Source organism: Pseudophryne corroboree, chromosome 1 (genome assembly GCF_028390025.1).
Source record: "Pseudophryne corroboree isolate aPseCor3 chromosome 1, aPseCor3.hap2, whole genome shotgun sequence".
In the NCBI taxonomy this organism is placed as follows: Eukaryota; Metazoa; Chordata; class Amphibia; order Anura; family Myobatrachidae; genus Pseudophryne; species Pseudophryne corroboree.
Genome location: NC_086444.1, coordinates 83,061,542 through 83,088,582, shown reverse-complemented (window position 1 = coordinate 83,088,582; position 27,041 = coordinate 83,061,542). Strand labels below are relative to the sequence as shown.

The 27,041-nt window shown below is 46.6% G+C and overlaps 1 protein-coding gene across 6 annotated transcripts in view; it reads left to right on the top strand.

Moving 5' to 3' along the window:
* Nucleotides 1-27,041, top strand: part of CPLANE1 (ciliogenesis and planar polarity effector complex subunit 1) — a 250,462-nt gene that overhangs the window by 132,986 nt on the left and 90,435 nt on the right. For all 6 annotated transcript variants that reach the window (XM_063961138.1, XM_063961144.1, XM_063961157.1 and 3 more), the window contains exons 17-25: nucleotides 23-245; nucleotides 504-643; nucleotides 781-998; nucleotides 2,467-2,631; nucleotides 2,875-3,013; nucleotides 10,309-10,418; nucleotides 10,937-11,092; nucleotides 11,446-11,554; nucleotides 23,873-24,149. In XM_063961138.1, coding sequence (XP_063817208.1) covers nucleotides 23-245; nucleotides 504-643; nucleotides 781-998; nucleotides 2,467-2,631; nucleotides 2,875-3,013; nucleotides 10,309-10,418; nucleotides 10,937-11,092; nucleotides 11,446-11,554; nucleotides 23,873-24,149 — 1,537 coding nt within the window. The remainder of the gene's footprint in view (nucleotides 1-22; nucleotides 246-503; nucleotides 644-780; nucleotides 999-2,466; nucleotides 2,632-2,874; nucleotides 3,014-10,308; nucleotides 10,419-10,936; nucleotides 11,093-11,445; nucleotides 11,555-23,872; nucleotides 24,150-27,041) is intronic.

The window sequence follows — 27,041 nt, the reverse complement described above, 5'->3', positions numbered from 1 at the left end:
TGAATTTGTGCATTTCTTCCAGACCGGTTTCCAAGGGTCATTACTCTACAGCATAGTATCGTGGCTGGCGTGGTCCGAGATCAGAATCTCTCCAGCGTATGGACTGTAGAGTATGCTTTGGACCTGCTGCTGGTTGGAGGCTTGATACTGGAGGCTGCGTGGCTGGCAGACAAGCTAGGAGACTGGAAGATGTCTGTTTCAATGGCCGTGGCTTATAACGTGCACATAGAAAATGTTCCTGATGAGTGAGTTACTATTCTGTGACCGTCCTCTGGGGCTACAACCATAGAAACACTGCTAAGGGGGAGATGTATCAAACCTTCTAAAGAGGACAATTCGAGAAGTTGTCCATAGCAACCAATAAGCTCCTAGCTATCATTATTCAAGTGCATTCTATAAAATGGCAACTAGAGGCTGATTGGTTACTACGGTCAACTTCATCACCTGTTGTTTTTTTTTTTATAGAAGTGTTTTAACCCATCTTTTATTTTACTTGATTTCAGAAATAAGGAAAAGGTTCCACCAATGCCGCTGTACCTGTCCCCTGCACACATATTCCAGGAGAAGCTACAGGCGTTCCTCGGCCAGCCTCCAAATTCAGAGACCTTACATAAGGGTCATACTGAGGCCAAACAGTTCACTGGTAATTGCTGCTGTCTAATGTCCAGGCCACAAGTGACCGCTGTATATGAGAGAAGAACTTCTGTGTGCGTGCGTCCTAGGGATGTAAGGGGAGAGTATCAAAACTTCTAAATTGCATTTCATTTCTGCACCGTGTAGATCCCATTGAGGAAGAGGATGCAGATGTACTGTTCAGTTCAGTGCAGGAGATGCTGAAGGCAGCGGTAATGGCTGATGCAGAGATCCTTACCGAAACCTTGCACCAGCTAATGGAGTCAGCCAAGGATCTCAGCAGGAAGCTGTCTGGTCTAGTGCCGGAGCGGCTGTACCTGCCAGCACCACCTCTGTACTGCCCCCAGCCCTCTTCTGTCAGTGAAGTAAGTGTTTCTAAACTTCCAGACCTCTGCAGGTTGTATAGTGCACAGATTTATGTATACACAGGGGGCCTAATTCAGAGTTGATCGCAGCAGCAAATTTGTTAGCAGTTGGGCAAAACCATGTGCACTGCAGATGTAACATGTGCAGAGAGAGTAGATTTGGGTGGGGTGTGTTCAAACTGAAATCTAAATTGCAGTGTAAAAATAAAGCAGCCAGTATTGACCCTGCACAGAAACAATATAACCCACCCAAATCTAACTCTCTCTGCAAATGTTATATCTGCCTCCCTGCAGTGCACATGGTTTTGCCCAACTGCTAACAAATTTGCTGCTGCGATCAACTCAGAATTACCCCCAGAGTTCTGATGTACCCTTGAAAATGAATGGCAGTAAGTGAGTGAAATGGATCTCATCAGGTGAAAATGAAATATAAATGGTGTATGTATGAGCTGTGGTGCATATAGAATGTATTTCACACTACAATATTCAGTGTGCAAGGAGCCTCATTTTATTTTATTTTTTTGGCATGAGGTTTTGATATACAAACAAGCAAACAAACAAAACACCACGTCATTATTACAAGTTTCCATAACATTTGACACCAACAAAACAAAATAGCATACAGTTATCTGGCAGATCATCTGCCAGATCTGGTTGGTTGGAATGAAAATCTGATAATGGATAAGATCAAATGACAATCGACCACTTGCTCCCAAACACTGGAAAATGGACAAAACCTATCATTCAGACAAATTGGTTACATCACAGTGTTTGAGTGCAAATGGTCCATTGTCATTTGATCTCATCCATTACCAGATCTTCATTCCAACTATACAGATCTGGCAGATTGGCCATATAATTGTATAGTGTGTATGCCCAGCTTAAGACATTGTATTGCAGATATAACCAAAACCCCTCTCCCCCCCCCCCCCCCTCCCCCCCAAAACAAAAAAATTGAAACCAGTATATGATGTCATTGACATTGTTCATTCATAGTGTTCAGACCGAGATGGGTCGTCCGTTTCAGACGGATCTTCTGCACCCAACACTGGACTGGAGTAAGTCCAGATACTAGTAAATGACTGCTGAGGCCGCAGATGGAAGAACAGTGGGTGCGATGGGCTTCCACATACTGTACCGTCGCACAGATTTGTACTATACAAAGGCAGATTCTCACATTACCATGCTGTAGTAATGAGACATCCTAGGCCAGGTGGAAAAATGCCCGCGGATTCCTCCAACCCAGAATGCATGATTGGTCTGGTGGGAGAATGTGTGGAGCCTAATGGACCAGACACTGTCTATGCATGTTTGCTTGTTGCTGTCTAGGCTAGCTCCTGATTGCAAACATAATTGTTGGATAATAACATCTAATTACTTCCTAATTAACAGCATAGTTACTATTGAAGTGATCTGTTATGTTGTCAAGGTTCTCTTTCATCTAATCGTATGGCTTTGCAATGCTTAGGAGGACCCCGGTGACTTTCTCTTGGCAGCGGAGAAGAGCAATCGCCAGAAGCTGTCTGGAGTCCTCCAGCGAATCCTTCTACTGCTGAGGGCAGCTCGCTGCTCCCTTCCAGCCGCCCAGTGGTACATCAAGCAGATTAAACGAGCAAGAAAAATCATGCAGAAGGTTTATTATCGCCTTTACTCTTCATTAAATCATTGTGGTTTTGTAAATTTGGGTTGTCCATCGCATAAGCTGGACATGTTACTGACGCCTGGGCACGCAGTACAAGCAAATATAGCGCTGCCTTCCATTTGGCAATAATAATGGTCAAAGTGCGGCTGTCTTTGTGTATTCATGTACAAGAAGTGTCCAAGGTCTTATTTGTGTTTCACACGCAAATATGACATGTCTTATTCTTTTGTTTAGATTCGAGCTAAAGGTTCCCTACCCCTTGGCAAATCGCTACCAGAAACACTGTTGAATTACGCCAACAGTAGCAATGTGTTTCTGAAGGCTGGAGCGAGTGGACGACACATAAATAACCTGGTATCTTCCAGTGTAGTAGGTATGTGTGTGAGGTTTTTGTTGTTACCCTCTGTAATAGTAAAATGTACCCATTAGTCATCCATCTATGGGGGATGGGGGCACTGGGCTATAGGGATATAGAGACTCCTGTAGGAGTTATACATCTATTTGGTCTCTTCCCTTTTCTATATCCCCATTTTTCAGGGAACACCATTTTTAAAGTGCCCCGAGGACAAGGGTGATTTTATTTTCCTGTGATGCAGAATTGTAACTTATGAGTGTACCACTGCGGCAGTCACTTGGAAGCAGGCAGGCTCGGTGATCTATCTGCACACTGATGCGGGCTGAGGATACACTGTTACTGGTACCTCCTTCCACACCCCTTGTGGGACAGTACTTCGGGGAGGACTGTTTTGCTACCAGCACAAGTAGTGGTATGTTGAGGGATGTGGTCAGATAAGTGGCTTCTCTCTCCCAGGACTGATGTGAGAGGTGAGGTGGTCAGTGAGACGGCTGATCTGGCCCTGCACTCCAGAGACCTATGCTTGCTTATGAGGAGTAAAGGTGGTCAGGTGGGGGCAGCCTGCACAAACAAACACTAGACAGAATGGTGGTTGAAGTTATACTAGACCCTGCGGATGAGGTACAACCCCAAAGGCAGCATAACGCCTCCTCCTTGGCAGACTCTACTTCACTATCCGAAGCCCCCAATTGCAGGCACATTGCCAGAAACTGATCTCCCTTCCGAACTGTTGACTTCTGTGTCTGCTTTTGCAGTGGACACTTTTTTTTCTTTCTGTGAGTAGTTTTCTTTTTTTTCCAACTTCATTGGTCTTTACTGATCAAGTGAGCATTTCCAGGTCTAAGTGTGGGGGTGTTTCATCAGTAACTTTATACGCATATGTGAAATCCCACTCTTTTCCTCTAGCATAAATAAGGGATACTGGGGATCACATAGTACGATGGGGTATAGATGGGGTCCAAAGGAGCCGGTGCACTTTAAATTTCTTCCACTGGGATTGCTGGCTCCTCCCCTCTATGCCCCCTCCTACAGCCAGTTTCGAAAAATGTGCCCTCAGGAGAGGATGCACACTCTGGAGCTCCAGAGGATTTTTTTTTTCTCAGTTTGATTTCAACTTTAATATTTTCGGTATGCTGTTTGGGCAACAGCATACCTGCACTGTGGGAGTTAGGGGGGGGGGGGGGGCGCTCAACGCCCTCTTAAAGCATCAGAGCCGCTTCGCCACTGCAGGACAACCGTCCTGAGAGGTTGTTGTACAGCGGGGCACTGCGCCTTAGCGGTCGCAATCGCAGCACACCGCACATATAATGCTGTAGTGTCCAAAAAAAGGACAAGACTACGATGTTACACTGTGTTGCAGGCAGCCTGCAGTCTTACTGAGTGCTAGGCTTGGGTGTGCTGATCTTTCTCTCAGGGTCTCTTCCTCGCATACAATTTGGGCAGGCTTGTTGTCTATATCTATACTTGTCTGTATATGTGTGTGTTATATTGTTAACATGGTAAAACACCAATTATGCATTGTATGTCATACCAGATTCTCTCCCTCAGTAGCTGGTTCTCTCTCATGTGAACAATGCAGTCAGTCCTCCCAGGTTAGTGAGGACACTGGGGGGGAGGTCCAGGAGACATCCTGGCTAGGTGCTATAAAAACCATGATGGCAGACATGTCATCTCAGCTCACTGCAAATAGTAAAAAGACACAGCAGCTGCAACAGGCTGTAGCAGACCTGGCAGCAAAGGCAGATGAGGCAGACCCTCTTTCCTAGTTGAGGGCCACAAAAGCGTGGGCTCCCTGATTTATTCTCAGAATATGATGGAGGAGGACAGGAGGAACTGGATCCTATTACTGAGGATTCATCTCCTGCACAGGGGATTAAGCCCCTCATAATTGCTATCAGGGATGTGTTAAAAATCCCATTGGAAGACGTTGCAGCACAGAAGTCGTTCTTCGCAGCATAGAAAAAGGCTAGCGTCACTTTCCCTGATTCTAAGGAATTAGATGAATTGTTTAAGTTAGCCTGGAAAAATCCGGACAAAAAATTCCAGGTGACTAAGTTCTTCCTTAACACTTTCCCATTTTCTTCAGAAGGCGGGAAACACTGGGAAGACCCCCCTGCGGTAGATGTGTCTGTCTCCTGTCTTTCTAAAAAAAGTGGTGTTACCGGTCCCTGGATCCTCGGCCTTGAATGACCCTGGGGATAGAAAGATTAAGACTACGCTGAAGTCCATTTACACAGCAGCTGGTGTATCACAAAGCCCTGTACTAGCGGGTTCCTGGATGACACATGCCATTCACACCTGGGCGGGCCAGATTCAGGAAGGCCTTGTGGGGAATATGTCTCAGGTGAGTATGGTTACTCTGGTCAAGCACATTCAGGACACGGCACGAGTCCTGTGCGACTCTATTAAAGATATAGGAGCTATTAATCCTAGGACTACTGCTATGGCAGTGTCTGTACGCAGAGCTTTGTGGCTGCGCCAGTGGATAGCAGACGCAGATTCCAAGCACAGTGTGGAGGCTCTCCCTTTCTCAGGGGAGTGTCTCTTCAGGGTTTAGTTGGATACTTGGATTTCAAAAGCTACTGCAGGAAAATCCACATTTCTCTCCTCTGGGGCCTCACCGGCTAGGCGCTCCTACCCGGGGGCCATCTACTCTGTCCTTTCGGACTGCTAAGTTTCGTTCTAGAGCCAGAGGCGCTTCCAATGCTGCACAAGGCACAAAAGGTAAGCTTAGAAAACCAGCGGCTGCGGGTTCCCAGGAACAGGGCACTTGTTCAGCTTCCTCTAAGATCTCAGCACGACGGTGCACCCCCACCCCGAGAGGATCACGAGGTGGGAGCTTGGTTGCGTCACTTCAGCCGCGTCTGGAACAGCTCCTGCCAGGATACCTGGGTAAGAGACCTCATTTCTCAGGGCTACAAGCTGGAGTTTGACAGTGCTCTTCCCCCCCCGATTTTTCAAATCAGGCTTACCAGCTTTGGAAGATACTTGAGTTACACTGCAACAGGCCATCCAGAAGATGGTCCAGTGCCAAGTCATTGTTCCTGTGTCGCTGCTACAATAGGGGGAGGGCTACTACTCCACCCTGTTTGTGGTTCCAAAACCGGACGGTTCGATAAGACCCATTCTGAATCTAAAATCCTTGAACCCTTACCTAAAGGTCTTCAAGTTAAAGATAAAATCCTTGCGAGCAGTGATTTCAGGTCTGGAACAACAAGAGTTCCTGGTTTCGCTGGATATAAAGGACGCTTATCTCCATATGCCGATTTGGCCACCTCACCAGGCTTACCTGCGGCTTGCCCTGCTGAACGACCACTACCAGTTCCAGGCTCTGCCCTTTGGTCTGTCTACGGCCCCCGAGGGTCTTCACGAAGGTGATGGCAGAAATGATGTTCCAGCTCCTAGTCCAGGGGGTCAATATTGTTCCTTACCTGGACGATCTCTTGCTAAAGGCGCGATCCAGAGAGCTTCTATTGGTCAGTATCAACCGCACTATTCAGCTTCTGTCACATCATGGGTGGATTCTCAATTTGCAGAAGTTACACCTGGAGCCAGCCTACTCAGCGGCTCCTGTTTCTGGGCATGATTCTGGTTACAGTGGCTGAGAAGGTATTCCTCCCAGAGGACAAGGCAAGGACGCTCCAGGAGATGGTCCGTGTGGTTCTAAGGCCAAATCGGATGTCCATCTTTGCATCCGACTGTTGGGAAAGATGGTAGCCTCGTACGAGGCAATCCAGTATGGCAGGTTCCATGCCAGAATATTTCAATTGGATCTCCTAAGCAAGTGGTCCAGATCACATCTTCAGATGCATCGGATCATACGTCTCTCACCTCAGGCCAGTATTTCCCTCCTGTGGTGGCTACAGTCCTCAAACTTGCTGGAAGATCGAAGTTTCTTGATTCAGGACTGGATCCTCCTCACGACAGATGCGTGTCTGAGAGGATGGGGAGCTGTCAGTTAGAGGGCAGATGGTCAGCCCACGATGTCCTACTTCCAATCAACATTCTGGAACTTCGGGCAATCTACAATGCCCTGCTTCAGGCCTTTCCTCTGCTCATGAATCGAGCGATCCAGGTTCAGGTGGACAACGCCACGGCGGCGGCTTACATAAATTAACAAGGAGGGACAAAAACCAAAGCCTGCATGCGAGAAGTGTCAAAGATACTCCTCTGAGCAGAAAGAAACGCAAGTGCAATGTCCGCCATCTTCATTCCGGGGGTGGACAACTGGGAAGCGGACTTCCTGAGTCGTCACGATCTCCACCTGGGAGAGTGGGATCTCCACCAACTGGTGTTTCAACAGATCATCGACCTGTGGGGCTGCCCACAGATAGACATGATAGATTCTCGACTCAACAAGAAGCTTCGCTGGTATTGCTCAAGAACCAGGGACCCTCAGGTGAGGGCAATAGATGCATTGACGTCCCCTTGGCCTTACCGGCTGGTCTACCTGTTTCCTCCGATTTCTTTGCTCCCGAGGGTGCTAAAGCGAATCAGAAATCAAGGTGTCCAGGCAGTTCTGATTACCCCGGATTGGCCTCGGAGAGGGGGTGGTACGCGGATCTTCTGGACATGTCCTTTGCAAACCCTTGGCATCTGCCAATGAGAAAAGATCTTCTGCAACAAGGACCGTTTGTCTACCCGGACTTACGGCGACTTTGTTTGACGGCTTGGAGGTTGAGCGGAACATCCTAGCTCACAGGGCCTTTCCAAGTAGGTTATTGCAACCAGGGTTCAGGCCAGGAAGCCTGTGACGTCAAAGCAATACCATAATATCTCTTGGTGCGAAGAGCGTATGTATCCTTCGGTGGATTTTCACCTGGGATGCTTCTTGCGTTTCCTCCAGGCTGGAGTGGATATGGGCCTACGTCTGGGCTCCCTTAAGGTTCAGATTTCGTCCCTCTCTATTTTCTTCCAGAAGACGTTGGCAGTGTTGCCAGAAGTTCAGCCCTTTCTGCAAGGAGGGGTACTTCACATACAGCCTCCCTTTTTGCCAACAATGGCACCCTGGGATTTGGATGTGGTATTGAAGTTTCTACAGTCCTCCTGGTTTGAACCGTTGATGATGGTGAAAGACAAGTACCTTATGTGGAAGACGGTCATGTTGCTGACCCTGGCTTCTGCTAGGCGTGTCTCAGAATTGGGGTCCTTATCATGTAAAAGTCCATACTTGGTCTTTTATGGAGACAGCGCAGAGCACAGGACTAGGCAGCAGTTCCTGCCGAAAGTTGTCTCTGCATTCCATTTGAATATTGTGGTCCCGTCTACTGTAGTTCTGGCACTTCTGCTCCTCTGGAGGCATTGGATGCTGTGCGAGCCTTGAAGATCTATGTCAAGGGGGACGGCTTGGATCAGAAAGACGGATTCCTTGTTTGTGCTCTATGATGCGCAGGAAAAGGGTTTCCCTGCTTCTAAGCAGTCCATTGCTCGTTGGATTAGGCTTACTATCCAACAGGCTAATGTGTCGTCAGCCTTACCTGTTCCTCAGTCTCTGCAGGCCCACTCTACAAAATCGATGGGGTCTTCCTGGGCGGCTGCCCTTGGAGTCTTGGCCTTGCAATTATGCCGAGCTGCTACCTGGTCGGGAAAGAACACTTTTGTGAAGTTCTACAAGTTTGATGTGCTGGCCAAAGAGGATACCCAGTTTGGGCAGGCGGTGCTGCAGACGTCTACTCACTTTCCCACCCGTTCTGGAAGCTTTGGGACGTCCCCATCGTACTACGTGATCCCCAGTATCTCTTATGGATGCTAGAGAAAATAGGATTTTAGTACCTACCGGTAAATCCTTTTCTCGTAGTCCATAAGGGATACTGGGTGCCCGCCTCAGTGCTTGGCCTTGTCTGCAGGTTATTCTACTACAAAAGTTTACCTGTTCAGCTGTTGCTGTTTTGTTACCAGCCGTTGCTGTTCGGTTTATGTTGTGGTGTGTTGGTGTGTGAATCTCACCACTCGTTATTGTTATGTTCCTTCTCTCAAGTATGTCCATTCTCCTTCGGGCACAGTATTACCTAGACTGGCTGTAGGAGGGGGCATAAAGGGGAGGAGCCAGCACACCCAGTGGAAGAAATTTAAAGTGCACCGGCTCCTTTGGACCCCATCTATACTCCATCGTACTAAGTGATCCCCAGTATCCCTTATGGACTACGAGAAAAGGATTTACCGGTCAATACTATAATCTTATTTTTTTTAAAATCTATTTATTAAATATTCTCCAAATATACAAAATACAAAGTCGGGTATAGAATGCAACATGTGGATGATAAAAGCCAATCAGTCACGGTCCAATAGTCCAATAGAGAAAGTTAGCCAAACTAATAAGAGGCAAAAGGGAGTGAGGAGCAGATGTAACTGTTGAATAATGTGTGGATGCAGCAGCATTCTTGGTGATGGCCTAGGAGTGAAGTATGGTTAAAGGCTGAGGGTGACGGACATACAGTAGAATATCGAAGAAGGAATAGAGAGATGAGGAGAGGGAGGGGGCAGGACCAGTCGGCGCGTGTCACCAAGGTCAAAATATCTGAGACGTGTTGATAGAGCTATATTGTAGTTAGCAGGGGTTCGGCCTCAAAATGAGCAGTCCTGGGATGTCATGCCGGGGTTGGGTATGAAATCACAGTAGTCAGGGTCCCGATAGTCGTAATACCAACAGCAGGATCCTGGCAGTCAGAATCCCATTGGATTGCTGTAAGTATTTTTACCTTACCCCTAAATCTACCCCTAACCCACCCCTCCTGCAGCCTAACCGTAACCTTCCCCACCCTCGCAGCCTAACACTTACCTCCCCCACCCCGCAAGCCTAACTCTAACTCCCAGTAATTACCTTTGGGATCGGTCAGGATTCTGACTGTTAGGATGTGGTCAGGATCCCGGAAGACGAGATCCTATCATGCAGTACTGAGGGAAATGCCAGTCTCTTAATTGAATTTAGTCTTACGATATTATAACAAGCTCTTTTTGGACCACTGAAAGTTTCTCATGTGGAAGGCTGTGTTCATTTTCCCCATTTCCACAGCTCTTACAGAACTCTATATCTGGTATTAAATGTGGATTGGGCCGTTCTATGTATGAAACCTTTGCAGTCTATAGTGATTTCTAAACTCCACTTAAATCAGTACAGATGATTCTAGCATTGAGCCAATACAGTCACCAGAGGAGAACCGATCTTCACATATTGGATGCTATTAGGGCAATTGAGGTATATACCAGTAGAGTGCAGGAAGGCTGAATATCTTCCAGTGTTTCCAATTTCTAGGCACCATTTCTTTTCAAGATGATCGGATTCCATGTAACACACACAAGTCTTTGTCTTACAGCCTGCTTCCGGGAGCTTTGTGCCCTGTGCTGGATGCTGCACGTACGCGATCGATTGTCCATCAGCTGCAGACAGTACCAGAAAGCGAGAGACCATGGCAAGCTATTTAAGGTACAGGGTTGTTCAGCGTTTCCTTACCTTTTACTTGCTGTTTGCTATTCATGTAGATACAGGAGAGGACACAGGATTCAGACTGTCATCTGTGCTTTTGCTATGTCTCTCGTGCAAATATATTTCCATTATAATATATTATATAAACCTTATTTGGGAACCAGTGTAGGACTACTGTGTCATGATAAATCATGGACACCTCTATATATACAAGCCAATACGTTTTAAATATCAAATGATGGATGGACACTCATTGCCATGTAGATCAGGTCTTGTGGGTCATAGAGGTGCTTTATTATACATTGCACACAAAAGAGAGAGAGAGTTTAGGAAAAGATGTGAGACAAAGTAATTGAAGTATAAAAGAGGCACAAAGGAGAGAGAGAAGTAACCTACAGTACACTACTGAATAAAGTCCAGTGAATGTGGGAGGTTGTCCATACAGCAATAGGGAGTTACTCTAGCTGGTTGTTAGACTGTGCACTTGTCGGTACATAGGTCCTTTCTCTTACCTCTAGAGTTCTGATGAGTATGATTCCTGTGTGACCGAGCACTGCTTTGAGGCTTTGGAATGGGCGTGTCGAATGCTGTCATTTACACGGGTAACGAACTGCGAGGAGCTGATACAAGATGTCATTCTGAGCCTGATCAGCGAGCTACCTCCAGTGAAAAAGGTATAAGCACTCAGACTTTAGCCAACTGCTACCCCATACACCATGTTACTCATAGATAGGCTTGCAATACTATCCCTCCAAACCGGGATGCTCATGGATTACACAGGTTCTGTGGCTGATTAAAATCTAGGTGAAATGCAGGCTTGATGTCAGCCAGCCAAAGGACCTGTGTAATTCATTAGTGTCCCGGCCTACTTATAGATGACGTGAGTTATATTACCACCTGCCCAGCCTGATGTGGGCGCTGGTGAGGCTCTCTAATCGTGATACCACATATCGGTGTGACGTAAGACTGTTGCTCAGCCCTGTGCAGTTTTTGTGTTTAGTTTTGCTGACCATCTGGCTATTTGTAGGTTGCAGAGATCATGGTCAAAGCTTTTCCTCATCCTGATGACGTTCGTGTACCATTAAGGGAAAAGTACCAGTCGGTTCAGCAGCGCTTGCGACACTCCATGATTAAAGGTAATCTACTGATAGTTATTAATTACATCATTAGTGAAATACACCTATTTTGTGTCTGTATAAAACTTCAGTGAAACGCGTAGGGTAAATTATTCTGCACAGACACACACGTGCATCTGCATTTTCTGCTTTTTTGATTGCAACTGAAACTACAGTATGCCTTGTCTGTACAATGTACCGTGATCGTCACAATTAAGGAAAAAATGGTGTGTTGTTTGTGTCTCTAAGATTTTTGAAAGTTTTATTTACACCTTAATGAAATTCCAGTATCGAAATTTCTTATGAGGGGGGCACAAATGTACCTCTCTTCCTCCAAAATCTAGGTGATCTGAGTAATTCATAGAATTGAACATGTGGGGTGGTTCAGATCTGATCGCTGCTGTGTGTTTTCGCACAGCCGGCGCTCAGGTCCTAATTGCGCATCCGTATGCACCCGTGCGTTGGACAACAACAAAGGGCATCGCTGGTCAGCGACAGGATGGTACGAAAAATCTGTTCGCACAGGCGTTCGCAAAGTGATTAACAGGAGGAGACCATTTGTGGGCAGTAGTTGACCATTTACTGGGAGTGTCCGGAAAAACGCAGGCGTGCCCAAGCGTTTTCAGGGAGGGTGTCTGACAATTCCTTTGTAAGGAAAAAAAAAAGTGTGGGAGCAAAACATTCAGCATCCTAATCAAGGGCATTGAAAGAATTCTTTTTAAATGCCTCCATGTTGGTGAAATTTGCAGATAAATGAGGAGGCCTTGTTACTCAGAGTGATTACCTAGTAGAGGCATATCGCATATCTCGCTGTGTTGAAGTGTTTTTCTCTTACGTCCTAGAGGATGCTGGGGACTTTAAAAGGACCATGGGGTATAGACGGGATCCGCAGGAGCTTGGGCACACTAAAAAGATTTTGACTGGGTGTGAACTGGCTCCTCCCTCTATGCCCCTCCCCCAGACCTCAGCAAGACTTTGTGCCCAGGAGTGACTGGACACACACTAGGGGAGCTCTGCTGAGTTTCTCTAGAAAGACTTTTGTTAGGTTTTTCATTTCCAGGGAGACCTGCTGGCTACAGGCTCCCTGCATCGTGGGGGTGAGGGGAGAGAAGCAGGACCTACTTCTGCTTAGTTAAGGGCTCTGATTCTTAGGCTACTGGACACCATTAGCTCCAGAGGGTTCGATCACTTGGTTCGCCTAGCTGCTTGTTCCCGGAGCCGTGTTGTCACCCCCCTCACAGAAGCCAGAAGACAGAAGCCGGGTGAGTATTAGAAGAACCGAAGACTTCAGACGGCAGAAGACTTCAGTAACGGAGGTACAGCGCAGCGGTAGCGCTGCGCTCCATGCTCCCACACACAGCACCAACGGCACTTACAGGGTGCAGGGGGGCTGGTAGCAGTTACTGAGGTTTTTTTGGAACTGGTGAAGCCATATTCGGTGCCCGGGCACCGTATATAAGACCCCCGCCAGTATAAAGAATTTAAAATTGAGCGGGTCTGAAGCGCCCCGGGAAGGGGCGGGACTTAGCCGCACAGCTCACCAGCGCCATTTTCTTCTCTCCACAGCCACTGCAGAGAACTCTGGCCCTTACCTCCAGGCTCCTCGCAAGTAGAAGGGAGCAAAACGGGGAGGGGGGCACAAATAATTTTGTGCTTTTATTCTTATTATACAGCGCTGCTGACATATATTATTGTGGTGTAGTATATGGGCGCTGGGGTGTGAGCTGGCATACTCCCTCTGTGTTTCTCTCTCCGGGCTTCCCTGTAGGCTGTCCCCTTTATTGGCCAGTGTGTGTGTTGGGTGTCGGTACTTTGTGTTGGCATGTCTGAGGCTGAGTGTTCCTCCCCGGAGGAAGTTACTGGGGGCGCAGAAAAGGAGCTGGAAATGGCTCTGTCGGCACATCCGACTGCTGATTGGGTTGCTATGTTGAGTACGCTTAATGCTAATGTGGCTTTGTTGTCTAAGAGGCTTGATAAATCTGATTCTCAGACACAAACATGGAGAAAATCCATGGAGGATGCTTTGGCTCAGGTGCAGACCCCCTCAGGGTCACAAAAATGTTCGTTTACCCAGATGGTAGATACAGATGTCGACACGGACTCTGATTCCGATGTCGATTTTAATGAGGCTACTTTACACCCAAGGGTAGTTAAGAGTATTCAGTACATGATTGTGGCTATTAAAGATGTCTTACGTATCTCTGATGAACCGGCTGTTCAGGAAACAAGGATTTGCCTATTTACAGGGAAAAAACCTGAGGTGAAGTTTCCCCCCCTCTCATGAAATGAATGCTCTTTGTGAAAAAGCTTGTGAGTCGCCGGACAAGAGGTGGCAGATTCCCAAGAGAATTTTTATGGCGCATCCTTTCCCCTCTGATGACAGGGAAAAATGGGAGTCGTCTCCAAATGTCGACAAGGCTCTATCCCGTTTGTCCAAGAAGGTGGCGCTTCCGTCCCCTGACACGGCTGCTCTCAAGGATCCGGCGGATCGCAAGCTGGAGACGTCTTTGAAGGCCATTTTCGTTAAAACTGGTGCATTGCTCAGACCTGCTGTGGCGTCGGTATGGGTGAGTAGTGCTATTGCTAAATGGGCTGATAATTTAGCTTCTGATATGGATACCCTTGATAAAGATAATATTCTTTTGACTCTTAGTTATATCAAGGACGCTGCAGATTACCTAAAGGATGCGGCGAGGGATGTTGGCCTCTTGGGATCAAGAGCCAATGCCATGGCGGTCTCGGCCAGGAGGGTGCTGTGGATCCATCAATGGAATGCTGATGCCGACTCCAAGAAAAATATGGAAGCTCTCCCCTTCAAAGGTAGTGTCTTGTTTGTGACGGCCTGGCTGACCTGGTGTCTACCGCTACTGCGGGTAAGTCATCTTTTCTTCCTTATGTTCCCACACAACAGAAAAAGACACCCCATCAACAGATGCAGTCTTTTCGGGCCTAATAAATACAAACGAGGTAAAGGCTCGTCCTTCCTCGCTTCAAAGGGTAGAGGAAGGGGAAAGAAGTCGCCTGCAGGATCAGGCATCCAGGACCAAAAGTCCTCCCCCGCCTCTACCAAGCCCACCGCATGACGCTGGGGCTCCCTTGCGGGAGTCCGTACCAGTGGGGGGCCGTCTGCGGATCTTCAGTCAGGTCTGGTTTCAATCAGCCCTGGATCCTTGGGTCTTAGACATAGTGTCCCAAGGGTACAAGCTGGAGTTTCAGGAGATGCCCCCCCGCAGCTTTTTCATATCGGCCTTGCCAGTTTCTCTTCCAGAAAGAGAAGTAGTAAATGCTGCGATACAAAACTTGTGTCAACAGAGGGTCATTGTTCCCGTTCCCCCGTCCCAACGGGGGGAAGGGTTCTATTCGAGCCTCTTTGTCGTACCGAAGCCGGACGGTTCGGTCAGATCGTTTCTGAACCGAAAATCCCTCAATCCATACTTGAAAACTTTCAAGTTCAAGATGGAATCTCTTCGAGCTGTGACCTCCAGCCTAGAAGGGGGGGATTTTATGGCGTCAGTCGACATAAAGGATGCCTACTTACACGTCCCAAAGGCATCAGGCCTTCCTGAGATTTGCGGTGCAGGATTGTCATTACCAATTTCAGACGTTGCCGTTTGGGCTTTCCACGGCCCCGAGGGTTTTCACCATGGTTATGGCAGAAATGATGGTACTCCTTCGCAAGCGAGGGGTCACAATTATCCCGTACTTGGACGATCTCCTGATAAAGGCGAGGTCAAAGGAACAATTGTTAAAGAATGTGGAACTCTCCCTGACAGTTCTGCAACATCACGGTTGGATTTTAAATTTGCCAAAGTCTCAGTTAATTCCGACGACTCGGCTGCCCTTTCTGGGCATGATCCTAGACACGAAGCTTCAGAGAGTGTTTCTTCCGGAGGACAAGGCTCTAGAAATACAGACCATGGTCAAGGAGCTTTTGAGACCGACAAGTGTGTCGATTCATCAATGCACTCGAGTGCTAGGGAAGATGGTGGCGGCTTACGAGGCCATTCCGTTTGGCAGGTTTCATGTCAGGGTGTTTCAGTGGGACCTGCTGGACAAATGGTCCGGGTCTCACCTACACATGCACCGGAAAATAAGTCTATCTTCCAGGGCCAGGATCTCTTTCCTGTGGTGGCTCTCACCTCCTAGAGCAGAGGTTCTCAAACTCGGTCCTCGGGGGCCCACACAGTGCATGTTTTGCAGGTAACCCAGCAGGTGCACAGGTGTATTAATTACTCACTGACACATTTTAAAAGGTCCACAGGTGGAGCTAATTATTTCACTTGCGATTCTGTGAGGAGACCTGCAAAACATGCACTGTGTGTGCCCCCGAGGACCGAGTTTGAGAACCTCTGTCCTAGAGGGACGCCGTTTCGGAATTCAGGACTGGGTCCTGCTCACCACAGATGCAAGTCTCCAAAGCTGGGGCGCAGTCGCACAGGGAAGAAGTTTCCAGGGAAAATGGTCAAGCCAGGAATCTTCTCTCCTCTGTGGGGCTGGTCTCTTCAAAGTGCTGCTGGGATTTCTAAGTGAGTTGGAAACAGTATAAAGGTGAACTCTGATTAATCTCTGTCTATCCATACAGAGATATTAATTTTGTGAGAGAAAGTAATCTGATTCTGATTGATTGATTGTATCTATACTGTTTCTTTTTGTTTTAATACATCTGTACTGGGTTTTTTTTTGTGTGTTGTTTTTCTTTTGGAGGGGAAAAAAAAAAAAAAAAAGTGTGAGGTGATAGCCTGAGGGGTTAACTCAGGTGTGAGTAATCAGGAGTAATCAGGAGGGTGAGGGGCTGATTGAAACAGCTGGGTGAGCCTATATAAGCAGTGACCAGACTCTTTGAGCCTGCTCTGTGGGGCTGGTCTCTTCAAAGTGCTGCTGGGATTTCTAAGTGAGTTGGAAACAGTATAAAGGTGAGTTAGAATACAGATAAAGGTGAGTTTTTTAATACACAATCAGGAACACACATTTACAGTACCATTAAACTTCTGGTGAGACTGCAAGGGGCTGACCTTGTGAGTGAGTGAGAGGGTCTCTTACTTGGAGTAGCAGAGGGGCTGTGATTGTGCGGGTGTGAGGGGCATTTTTTATTTTTTTTCTTAGCAGGAGCTGGAAGCCGAGTGAAAAGGAGGAGCAGTGAGCTGGTACAACTGCAACTGCTAAGTGGAGTATAGGTGCCGCAGGTGAGAGCACTACGGCTGCATATAAGTGAAGGACCAAAAACCGCACAAAGATAGATAAGTATAAGCCAGCTTAATTATTGTATAAGTGATATTGCTTGTCTTCTATTTTTTATTTTTGCTGCTTTTTCTTTGAGTGTAACAGGGAGTTAGACCTTGCAAACAATATGGGAGGGGCTGTGATTGAGGACCTCACTCAGTGCATGTCGTGCAAGATGTATGCACACCTGGAGCTACCGGCCCAGTGTGAATACATCTGCACGAGGTGTGTGCGAACTGTTGCTTTGGAAGCCCAGGTAACTGATCTAGAGCAAACGGTTACGCGACTGAGGGAGATTCACAATCTCGAGCGTAGTTTAGACAGAACGGTGGAGGAGTTGCGGGAGGGGTCACTGGTAGAAGAGGATGATGATCAGGTAGCCAGTTGGGTCACAGTTAGAAGGAAGAATAAGAGGGGGAGGCACGACATCTCCGAACTATCAAACCCGAACAAATTTGCCCGATTGGACGAGGAATCGGAGGATGATAGCGAAGAAATGACGGTGCCGGAGGAGACTGCTCCCTCTAGCATCCAGAGGTGCGGTCCCTCTGGCGCGGTTGGGATAAAAGATAGAGAGGTACCTAGTCAAATGGTGGTGGTAGGGGATTCTATCATCAGGAAGGCAGATAGGGCAATCTGCTACCGGGACCGTGATCGCCGTACAGTCTGTTGTCTCCCGGGTGCTCGGGTACGGCACATCGCGGACCGGGTAGATAGATTGTTGGGAGGGGCTGGCAAAGACCCGGCGGTCTTGGTGCACGTTGGCACCAATGACAAAGTTAGCGGAAGGTGGGATGTCCTTAAGAAAGATTATAGGGACTTAGGAAAGAAACTGAAGGCAAGGACATCTAAGGTAATATTCTCGGAATTATTACCCGTGCCACGCGCTAGTCCAGGGAGGCAGAGGGAGATTAGGGAGGTAAATGTGTGGCTTAGGGATTGGTGCAGGAAAGAGGGGTTTGTGTTCCTGGAACACTGGGCGGACTTCTCAGTCAGACGCCATCTCTTTTGTCGTGACGGATTGCACCTGACTGAGGAGGGGGCAGCGGTGCTGGGGGGAAGGATGGTTAGAAGGTTGGAGGAGATTTTAAACTAGGAGCCTGGGGGGAGGGTTTAGCTAAAAACTACGGGTCATGCAGTGAGAATAGTGGGGATGGCGGTAGTAAACAAAATGGGGGAGAAGTTGGGGGGAGGGTAAGAGAAAGCAGTAAGGTTATTAACATGGGTACTAAAAGGGATTTTACCAAAGCACTAACCAATGACGATTACAGGTCATCCTTGCCACATAAGGTGAAAGATGTCCCTAATGCAAGGGAAAATACTTATCTTAGTTGTATGTATGTAAACGCCAGAAGCATTACTGGTAAAAAGGGTGAACTAGAAATACTTGCAGCAAGCAAACAGTATGATATTATAGGCATTACTGAAACTTGGTGGGATGAATCTCATGACTGGACAGTCAATCTAGAGGGCTATACACTGTTTAGGAGAGACAGACTAAATAAAAAGGGTGGAGGGGTGTGTCTGTACGTAAAGCCGTTTTTAAAACCTAATATATGGGAAGATACTCAGGAGGGTACTGTAGACACTGTTGAGACACTATGGGTAGAAATTGCATGCGGGGAAAAAGGAACAAAAAAGTTAGTATTGGGTGTATGCTATAGGCCGCCTGGTATCAACGCATCTGATGATGAATTGTTACTAAAGCAAATTGAAAAAGCAGCAGGAGTAGGAGACATAGTAGTGATGGGAGATTTTAACTATCCAGAGATAAACTGGAAAAACGATTCATGTGATACTGCTAGGGGCAGTATGTTTTTAAACACACTAAATGATAACTTCCTAGTCCAACTAATTGAGGAACCAACTAGGTACAATGCAATCTTAGACCTGGTATTAACAAACAATCAGGATTTGGTATCGGGTATTATAGTAGGGGAACCCATAGGAAACAGCGACCATAATATGGTCACATTCAATATCAGTTTCTACAAACAGCCCTATACTGGCTCAACTAGGACTTTAAATTTTAGCAAAGCAAATTTTGAAAAGATGAGGGTATTTTTCAGGGATATTGAATGGGAAGGTTTGTTTTTAGGAAAAAATACTACGGAGAAATGGGAGGTACTAAAATTCCTGCTAGCTAAAAATACACTCAAATATATTCCTATGAGTAGCAAAAAAGGGAATAAAAATCATAAACCGATGTGGCTTAACAAAAAGATTAAGGAACTTATGGGCAAGAAAAGGCGAGCATTTAAAAAATACAAATCTGACGGGGAAGCAGAGTCATTTCAGCACTATAAGGAATGTAACAAAAATTGCAAAAAGGAAATAAGAGCGGCTAAAGTAGAAACTGAAAAACTAGTAGCAAAGGAAAGCAAAGCAAATCCCAAAAAATTCTTTAAATACATCAATAGCAAGAGATTAAAAAAGGAGAGTATAGGCCCTTTGAAGGACACGTTGGGAGTCTTAAGCAAAAATGATAATGACATAGCGAACACACTAAATGAGTTTTTTTCAACAGTATTCACTAGAGAGGACCCAATTCAGGGACTGACACACAATCTCAATAAGGACAATATCACACTGATAGGTACTTATTTAAGCGAGGAAGTAGTCTGTCACCGATTAAAACATTTAAAGATTAATAAATCACCAGGGCCCGATGGTATTCATCCAAGGGTTCTAATGGAGCTTCACTCTGAACTGGCAAAACCGCTATCTCTGATCTTTGAGGATTCAGTTATATCAGGTATGGTTCCCAAAGACTGGCGTATAGCGGAAGTAGTGCCTATATTCAAAAAGGGAAGTAAAGCTGAACCAGGTAATTATAGACCAGTTAGTCTTACATCTATAGTGGGGAAAGTATTGGAAGGTATTCTAAGAGATAGTATTCAGAAGTTCCTTGAAACCAATAAGGTCATTAAAAGGAATCAACATGGGTTTATGAAGGACAGATCCTGTCAAACCAACTTACTTGGCTTTTATGAAACAGTAAGCGCAAACCTAGATCAGGGTAAAGACGTGGATGTAATCTTTTTAGACTTTGCCAAAGCGTTTGATACTGTACCACACATGAGACTTATATACAAGCTACAAGAATCAGGGCTAGGAAGCACAATATGCACTTGGGTCAAAAACTGGTTAGATAATAGGAAGCAGCGCGTTGTGGTTAATGGATATTTTTCAACTTGGACTGAAGTGCTAAGTGGTGTGCCGCAAGGCTCAGTATTAGGACCGCTATTGTTCAATATTTTCATTAACGACCTAACAGAAGGTCTAGAGAGCATGGTGTCAATTTTTGCAGATGATACCAAATTGTGTAAGGCTATAAATACAGAGGAGGATGCCGAGTCTCTTCAGAACGACTTAGTTAAATTAGAAGCATGGGCAGCCAAATGGAGAATGCACTTCAACACAGACAAGTGTAAGGTAATGCACTGTGGTAACAAGAACAAAAATTACACCTACCTACTAAATGGGGTAAAACTAGGGGATTCTGTACTGGAAAAGGACTTAGGTGTCCTCATAGATAGCAAGCTAAGCAGTAGTACCCAAAGTAGGACTGCAGCAAAGAAGGCTAATAAGATATTAGCATGCATAAAATGGGGTATTGATGCTAGGGACGAGAGTATTATACTCCCATTATATAAATCACTAGTGAGGCCACACCTTGAATACTGTGTACAGTTCTGGGTACCGTACTACAAAAAGGATATCCTGGAGCTTGAAAAGGTACAAAGGAGGGCGACCAAACTAATTAAGGGCATGGAGACGATGGAATACAAGGAAAGGCTTGAAAGACTAGGCATGTTTACATTGGAAAAGCGGAGACTAAGAGGGGATATGATCAACATCTACAAATATATAAGGGGACAATACTCAGAGCTTGCGCGGGACCTGTTTTTGGTTAGATCAACACAGAGGACTCGTGGACACTCGCTCAGGTTAGAGGAGAGGAGATTCCGCACAATACGGCGTAAAGGCTTTTTCACGGTAAGGACAATACGTGTTTGGAATTCCCTGCCCGAGGGAGTTGTAATGGCGGAATCTGTCAACACCTTTAAGAATGGGTTAGATAAATTCCTATTGGATAAGGATATCCAGGGGTATGGTGCATAGTCATGCATTATAGTTACTATTTAGTCAAATCATCATGCAGAGGACACCACAAATAGGTTGAACTCGATGGACAATTGTCTTTTTTCAACCTCAGATACTATGTTACTATGTTACATAAATGTTCTCGAGTTAAGAGCCATTTACAACGGCCTCCTGCAAGCGAAGAGCTTTCTTCAGGGTCTCCCGGTACTGATCCAGTCGGACAACATAACAGCGGTGGCCTTTGTAAACCGCCAAGGCGGAACAAGGAGCAGGGCGGCAATGGCGGAAGCCACAAGAATTCGCCGCTGGGCGGAACAGCACGTGAGCGCTCTGTCAGCAGTCTTCCTCTCGGGCGTGGACAACTGGGAACGCCAGATTTTAGCTCGGAAGGGTATTCCCGGGGAAGTCATCCCCACTCTCCTTAAGGCTAGGAAGGAGGTCACGGCGAAACATTATCACCGTATTTGGAGAAAATATGTGTCGTGGTGTGAAACCAAAGCAGCTCTTGCGGAGGAGTTTCACTTGGGTCGTTTCCTCCATTTTTTGCAGGCAGGCGTGGATGCAGGCCTGAAGTTGGGTTCCATCAAAGTGCAGATTTCGGCCTTATCTATTTTCTTTCAAAAGGAATTGGCCGTCCTTCCTGAGGTTCAGAGTTTCGTGAAGGGAGTGCTGCATATCCAACCTCCATTTGTCCCACCAGTGGCGCCGTGGGATCTTGAAGTGGTGTTGCAGTTTCTTATGTCTCACTGGTTTGAGCCTTTGCGTAAGGTTGAGTTAAAGTTTCTCACCTGGAAAGTGGTCATGCTTTTGGTTCTGGTGTCTGCCAGACGGGTGTCCGAGTTGGCGGCCTTGTCTCACAAGAGCCCATATTTGATTTTTCATTCGGATAGAGTGGAATTGAGGACCCGTCAACAATTTCTGCCGAAGGTGGTCTCTTCATTTCACATAAACCAACCTATTGTGGTGCCTGTGGCTACGGATGCTGTGGCGGTCCCAAAGTCTCTTGGTGTTGTAAGAGCTTTGAAAATTTATGTCGCCAGAACGGCTCTTACTAGGAAGACAGAGGCTCTATTTGTCCTATATGCTTCCAACAAGATTGGAAATCCTGCTTCTAAGCAAACTATTGCACGCTGGATTTGCAATACGATCCAGCAAGCTCATTCTTCGACAGGGCTACCGTTGCCGAAGTCAGTAAAGGCCCATTCTACCAGGAAGGTGGGCTCGTCTTGGGCGGCTGCCCGAGGGGTCTCGGCACTTCAACTTTGCCGAGCAGCTACGTGGTCGGGTTCAAACACTTTTGCTAAATTTTACAAGTTTGATACCCTGGCTGATGAGGACCTCATGTTTGCTCAATCGGTGCTGCAGAGTCGTTCGCACTCTCCCGCCCGTTCTGGAGCTTTGGTATAGACCTCATGGTCCTTTTGGAGTCCCCAGCATCCTCTAGGACGTAAGAGAAAAAATAGGATTTTAATACCTACCGGTAAATCCTTTTCTCCTAGTCCGTAGAGGATGCTGGGGACTCCAAAAGGACCATGGGGTATAGACGGGATCCTCAGGAGCTTGGGCACACTAAAAAGACTTTGACGGAGTGTGAACTGGCTCCTCCCTCTATTCCCCTCCCCCAGACCTCAGTTATAGGAACTGTGCCCAGGAGAGACAGACATTTTGAGGAAAGGATTTTGTTAAACTAAGGGCGAGAAACATACCAGCCCACACCACAAACATACCGTACAACCGGAGTAGCAGGTAACAGTATGAACTAACCACAGCAACAAGCTGAACATAACTGATACACAAACCATGTGTAACCGAATTTAACCAGTATCAACTCAATTGCAAGGAACAGTCCGCACTGGGATGGGCGCCCAGCATCCTCTACGGACTAGGAGAAAAGGATTTACCGGTAGGTATTAAAATCCTATTTTCCTCGTTCTTCCCCCACCTTCCCATCTCTCTCTCTCTCTCTCTCTCTCTCTCTCCCTCTCTCTCTCTCCCCTTCTCCATTCTCCTCTCATCTCACTCTCCCCTCTTCCTGCCGTCAATCTCGCCTCCCCTCCCATCTCTCTCCCTTTTCTGTCTCCATCCTCGCTTCTCTCTCTCATTTTCCCCCCTCTTCCTCCCATCCCTCTGTCTCCACCCTCCTCCCCTCTTTCTTTCCCCCTGCCCTCCCATTTTTTTCTCCGTCTTCCTATCATCAGTCTCTCTCCTTCCTCATCTTCCCATCTCTCTCTTTCTTCCCTCCCCCCCCCTTTTCCTCTTTCTCTCCTTCCCTTCCATCTCTCTGTCCCTCATCTCTTTGTCTCACTGCATTACTAGTTTTGCACCATATTTATAAAAAATGTAATGAAACATATATTTATATCAATAGCATTATTGGACATTGTCTGCTTAGTGACTGATTTGTGATGAAACTAAAAACATTGCAACAGTAAAGTTGTAATTAATATGGAAGTCATTAGCTGGATCAGTATGGTGCATGCCGATTTTCTGTGACTTACAGATGTGTCCTCCTTCATCCTTGCTGCGGCCACGTTAAACAGCACTTCTAGTTACGCCATGCCGTGGCGTGACTTGGTAGAACCAAGCATCTTTATGTCCATCTCTTTCCATTTAAATACATCTAAGTTACATTTCTTTTCGAATAGGACGCACAGGCAGCTAATGCTGATTAGAATGATATGCGGCATGCCTGTATTCTGTGTGTGACTGCGGCTGTATCTGCATACGAAATGCTACATTTCAGTGTTTTCCTGGAAATCACTGTAACATAGCATTTCATATGCAGATACAGCCACAGTCGCATAGGAATATAGGCATGCCGCATATCATTTTAATCAGCATAAGCTGCTTGTGCATCCTAGTCACATAGCAACATAACGTTTGTTTGCTTTATATCTTGAATGTACAATGTATTTATTTCAATTATTTAAAGATTTTGAATGCTATAGGGAGAGAAGCATTGGTGATATGTTTCTCTAGTCAGCTTTACCGTATTGCTGTGTTTCCTGACAGGCGTACAAGGTGAAGAAATGATGTCCGTTGTCATGCACAACGTGCAGAGGGTGAGAGCAAAGACTCTGAAACGCATACAGAAGAACATTGGTGCGGTGGTTATGCATTTATGGGAACCTGCTTTGGATGAGACCCTGGAGAATGAGTCGCACTGCTACGACAAGTACTCTCTGGGCACTACTAGTCTCAGCAGAAGCACTCTCACTGACCTTGGGAGGCCTCAGATTTACAGTGACACAGACACTTTGTCCGATCCATTGATGTATACAGATGAAAGGTACTGCTTATTTGTTACTCCTCATACAATTAGGGAATATTATCTCTGTCTCTCTGGAACCTTTGGGATCATTTATGCCTCTTACATGAATGGGCAAGTTGTGATAAATCTTACAAAAGGGAACAAGAACTCATTTAAGACTTTGCAAATTCTCAACAGAGTGTTATCCATGTTTAGTCTTCCTCCCGGTGAGAAAATGGTCTGGATCGCTCTCTGATCCACCCGTCATTCAGTGGACTCCATGCTGTGAATGTAAATCTCCTCCATACATCTTGCAGTGTATGGAAACGCCCTGATAATTGGGCCATCACCCCTCCCCTCGTCCATCCACTGTATCATCTACACTAATTGGGCAGTCTGTGTCCTGCTTTAGGCGTTGCTGTTATAGGTTGTCCGGCAGGTTAAAGTGGTATACAGTTTGATACAGTGATCTTGGCAATCTTTGTAACTGAGACTACATTAATTGGGGTCACATGACCTCCCCCAAAATCCCGCCCCCTCACTATCCCGACGGTCGGCATGCCGACCAACAGGGACTATTTCCACTCGTGTGTCCACCCTCCCCGCCGGGATCCCGGCGTCAGTATTAGTGTTCACTCTAGGAGTGAAAAGGGGCAGGGCGCCGGACTCCGGGGGGGCACATGTGTGCGCGCGCGTCCAAAATGGGGGCGCGGCCACGCAAATTAGGGGGCGTGGCCACGCCTCCGTCATTTTAGGGGGCGGTGCGGCCCACAGACGCTACTATAGAGAGCGTCTGTGGCCGGCGACGTCACTGTTGGGGGCATGCCCAGCACCTCCGTCGGTGCTGGGCTTCCCCCAGCCCTCTCCCAATGCGTGAATGGATGCCGCGCGCATGCGCACGCATCTATACACGCCGGGAGGGCAGGGAGCGGGCGGCTGTTCTAGCAGGGCGCCGCAAAAGGGGCAGGGCGGGTTTTGCCTGTTAAAAAACGGGCAGGGCGCGGCACCCTGCTAAAACAGCCTAGAGTGAACACTAAGTATGCTGACCGGCGGTCAGGAGACCATTGGTCAGCCATACCACACCCTATTAATTGATATTTCTGCATAAATTAAAAACTAGTCAGATGTACCAGGCGTATCCTGGATCATTTCAACCTGCCACCACTCCGTACCAAACTCCTCCACGCTATACTTACCGGTATTCCTGTCCTCTCCAGCAGGACTGCTATTCTGTTTCCGTCGCTGGCTCCCACTGCGCATGTCCGAGACGTGACAGCCATCCTGCGTTATTATAGATCTTGGGCACAAGTGATAAAGCTAATTATTTATCTTATAACATTCACTATATATTGGTAAGAGACTCAGTACGCAATGGGCGTACGGGGTACCGTAATGGTACGCACTTAGCGTAGCAGACGCTAGGCCGTGGTCGAGACGCACGAGCGGCACGTTCGCTCACGGCTTACGCTGGGTATCGGGCACGCTATAGGCGGCCCGAGCACCGTAATGCTACGCTACTAGCGTAGCGGACGCTGTGCCCACGAGAGGAACACGAGCGGCGCAGACGCTCACAGGATGACACACAGTAAACCTTGTATGCAACACACTGAAAGGCTAAGCCTATACTGTAAACCTTGGTCTTGTAATGTTAACACAATGTAACGCTGATTAACCTCTATTATATGAAAGCTGATTGAGCGATTGTGACGCTCAGAATCCCTCTATACTAGCTAGAGAAACACAGACACTTTGCTGAGGTTCCAACACCTTTACTAACGAGATTTAGCTATGTAAAAAGGGGAAAACAGTTAACAGCTTATACACTACAGCACTAACATAAAACACCTAAACAGAATAACTGAAAATATACAATATACAACAGCGTCTTAATCCTAAAACAATAACAGTGAGAGAGAGAATATGGCAAATACAAACAGAGAATAAGTTGGTCACAGAGAACTTACACACGTGGGGAATGATCGCTAGCGCAGTCCTGGAACCAGCTCTCTAGTTAGTCAATGATGAAAACCGTTGTGGAGAGTAGACTGAGCTGGCCCTGGCTGGCTGTCCTTATATACACTACATACAGTACACTACAAAGGGCCCTACAATCTCATTGTTCATTGGACACAGGAATCTGTCTTCACATTATAACAAAAGGTCATAGGTTGATTCGAACAGGTGGGCTGTGACTATTTCAAGTTGTTCAGGTGGGAGGGAATCTAAGGTTTCCCGCCGCATGGATAATGAACTGCAAATACAGTAAATGTCCATAAACTTCTTATAAACATAACTATAAGCAGGAGCGATTAATCTCTTTTAAACCAACACCGGAATGTTACTAATAATATACTCTTCCGTTGCATACTAAACACCACTGCTCAAAACCTGTCTGACCCTTCGTATCATGTAAAGAGGGATCTCTCTGTCCATGAACCAGTTACACTAAACAAACTTACTGATATTATTAAGGGGACCATAACCTATAAAATACACTATTTAGATTAACTATGTAACGATCGAGTCGCCCGCCAGATGCACACAAACTCTACCGTAAATGCGCATATCACGCGCCTGAGCGCACGACCGTGGAGGCGCCGTCACGCAACTGCGAATATGCGCACGCACGGGAGAGAACGTGCACGTGCAGCGGGCAAGCGCATGGGGTTAGTACAAGGCATCATAGGTCGCTATATTTTTCGACTTTGACACAAGTTACTCAGGACTGTTTGCTTTGTGGAACCTTTACATATGTTCATTTTATCTTACTTTGTTTTGCACCATATAATCAGTTGGATCTATAGCTTCAGGGTCCTGTAGGCCTTTGCTTTTCTTATATTCTGTCTTATTGTAGAAGCATAAGCAATACAAGTGTGTATACATTGGCTGCTGTAAAGTAAAGTTGTACATCTGTGTTGCATGAAAATTGCT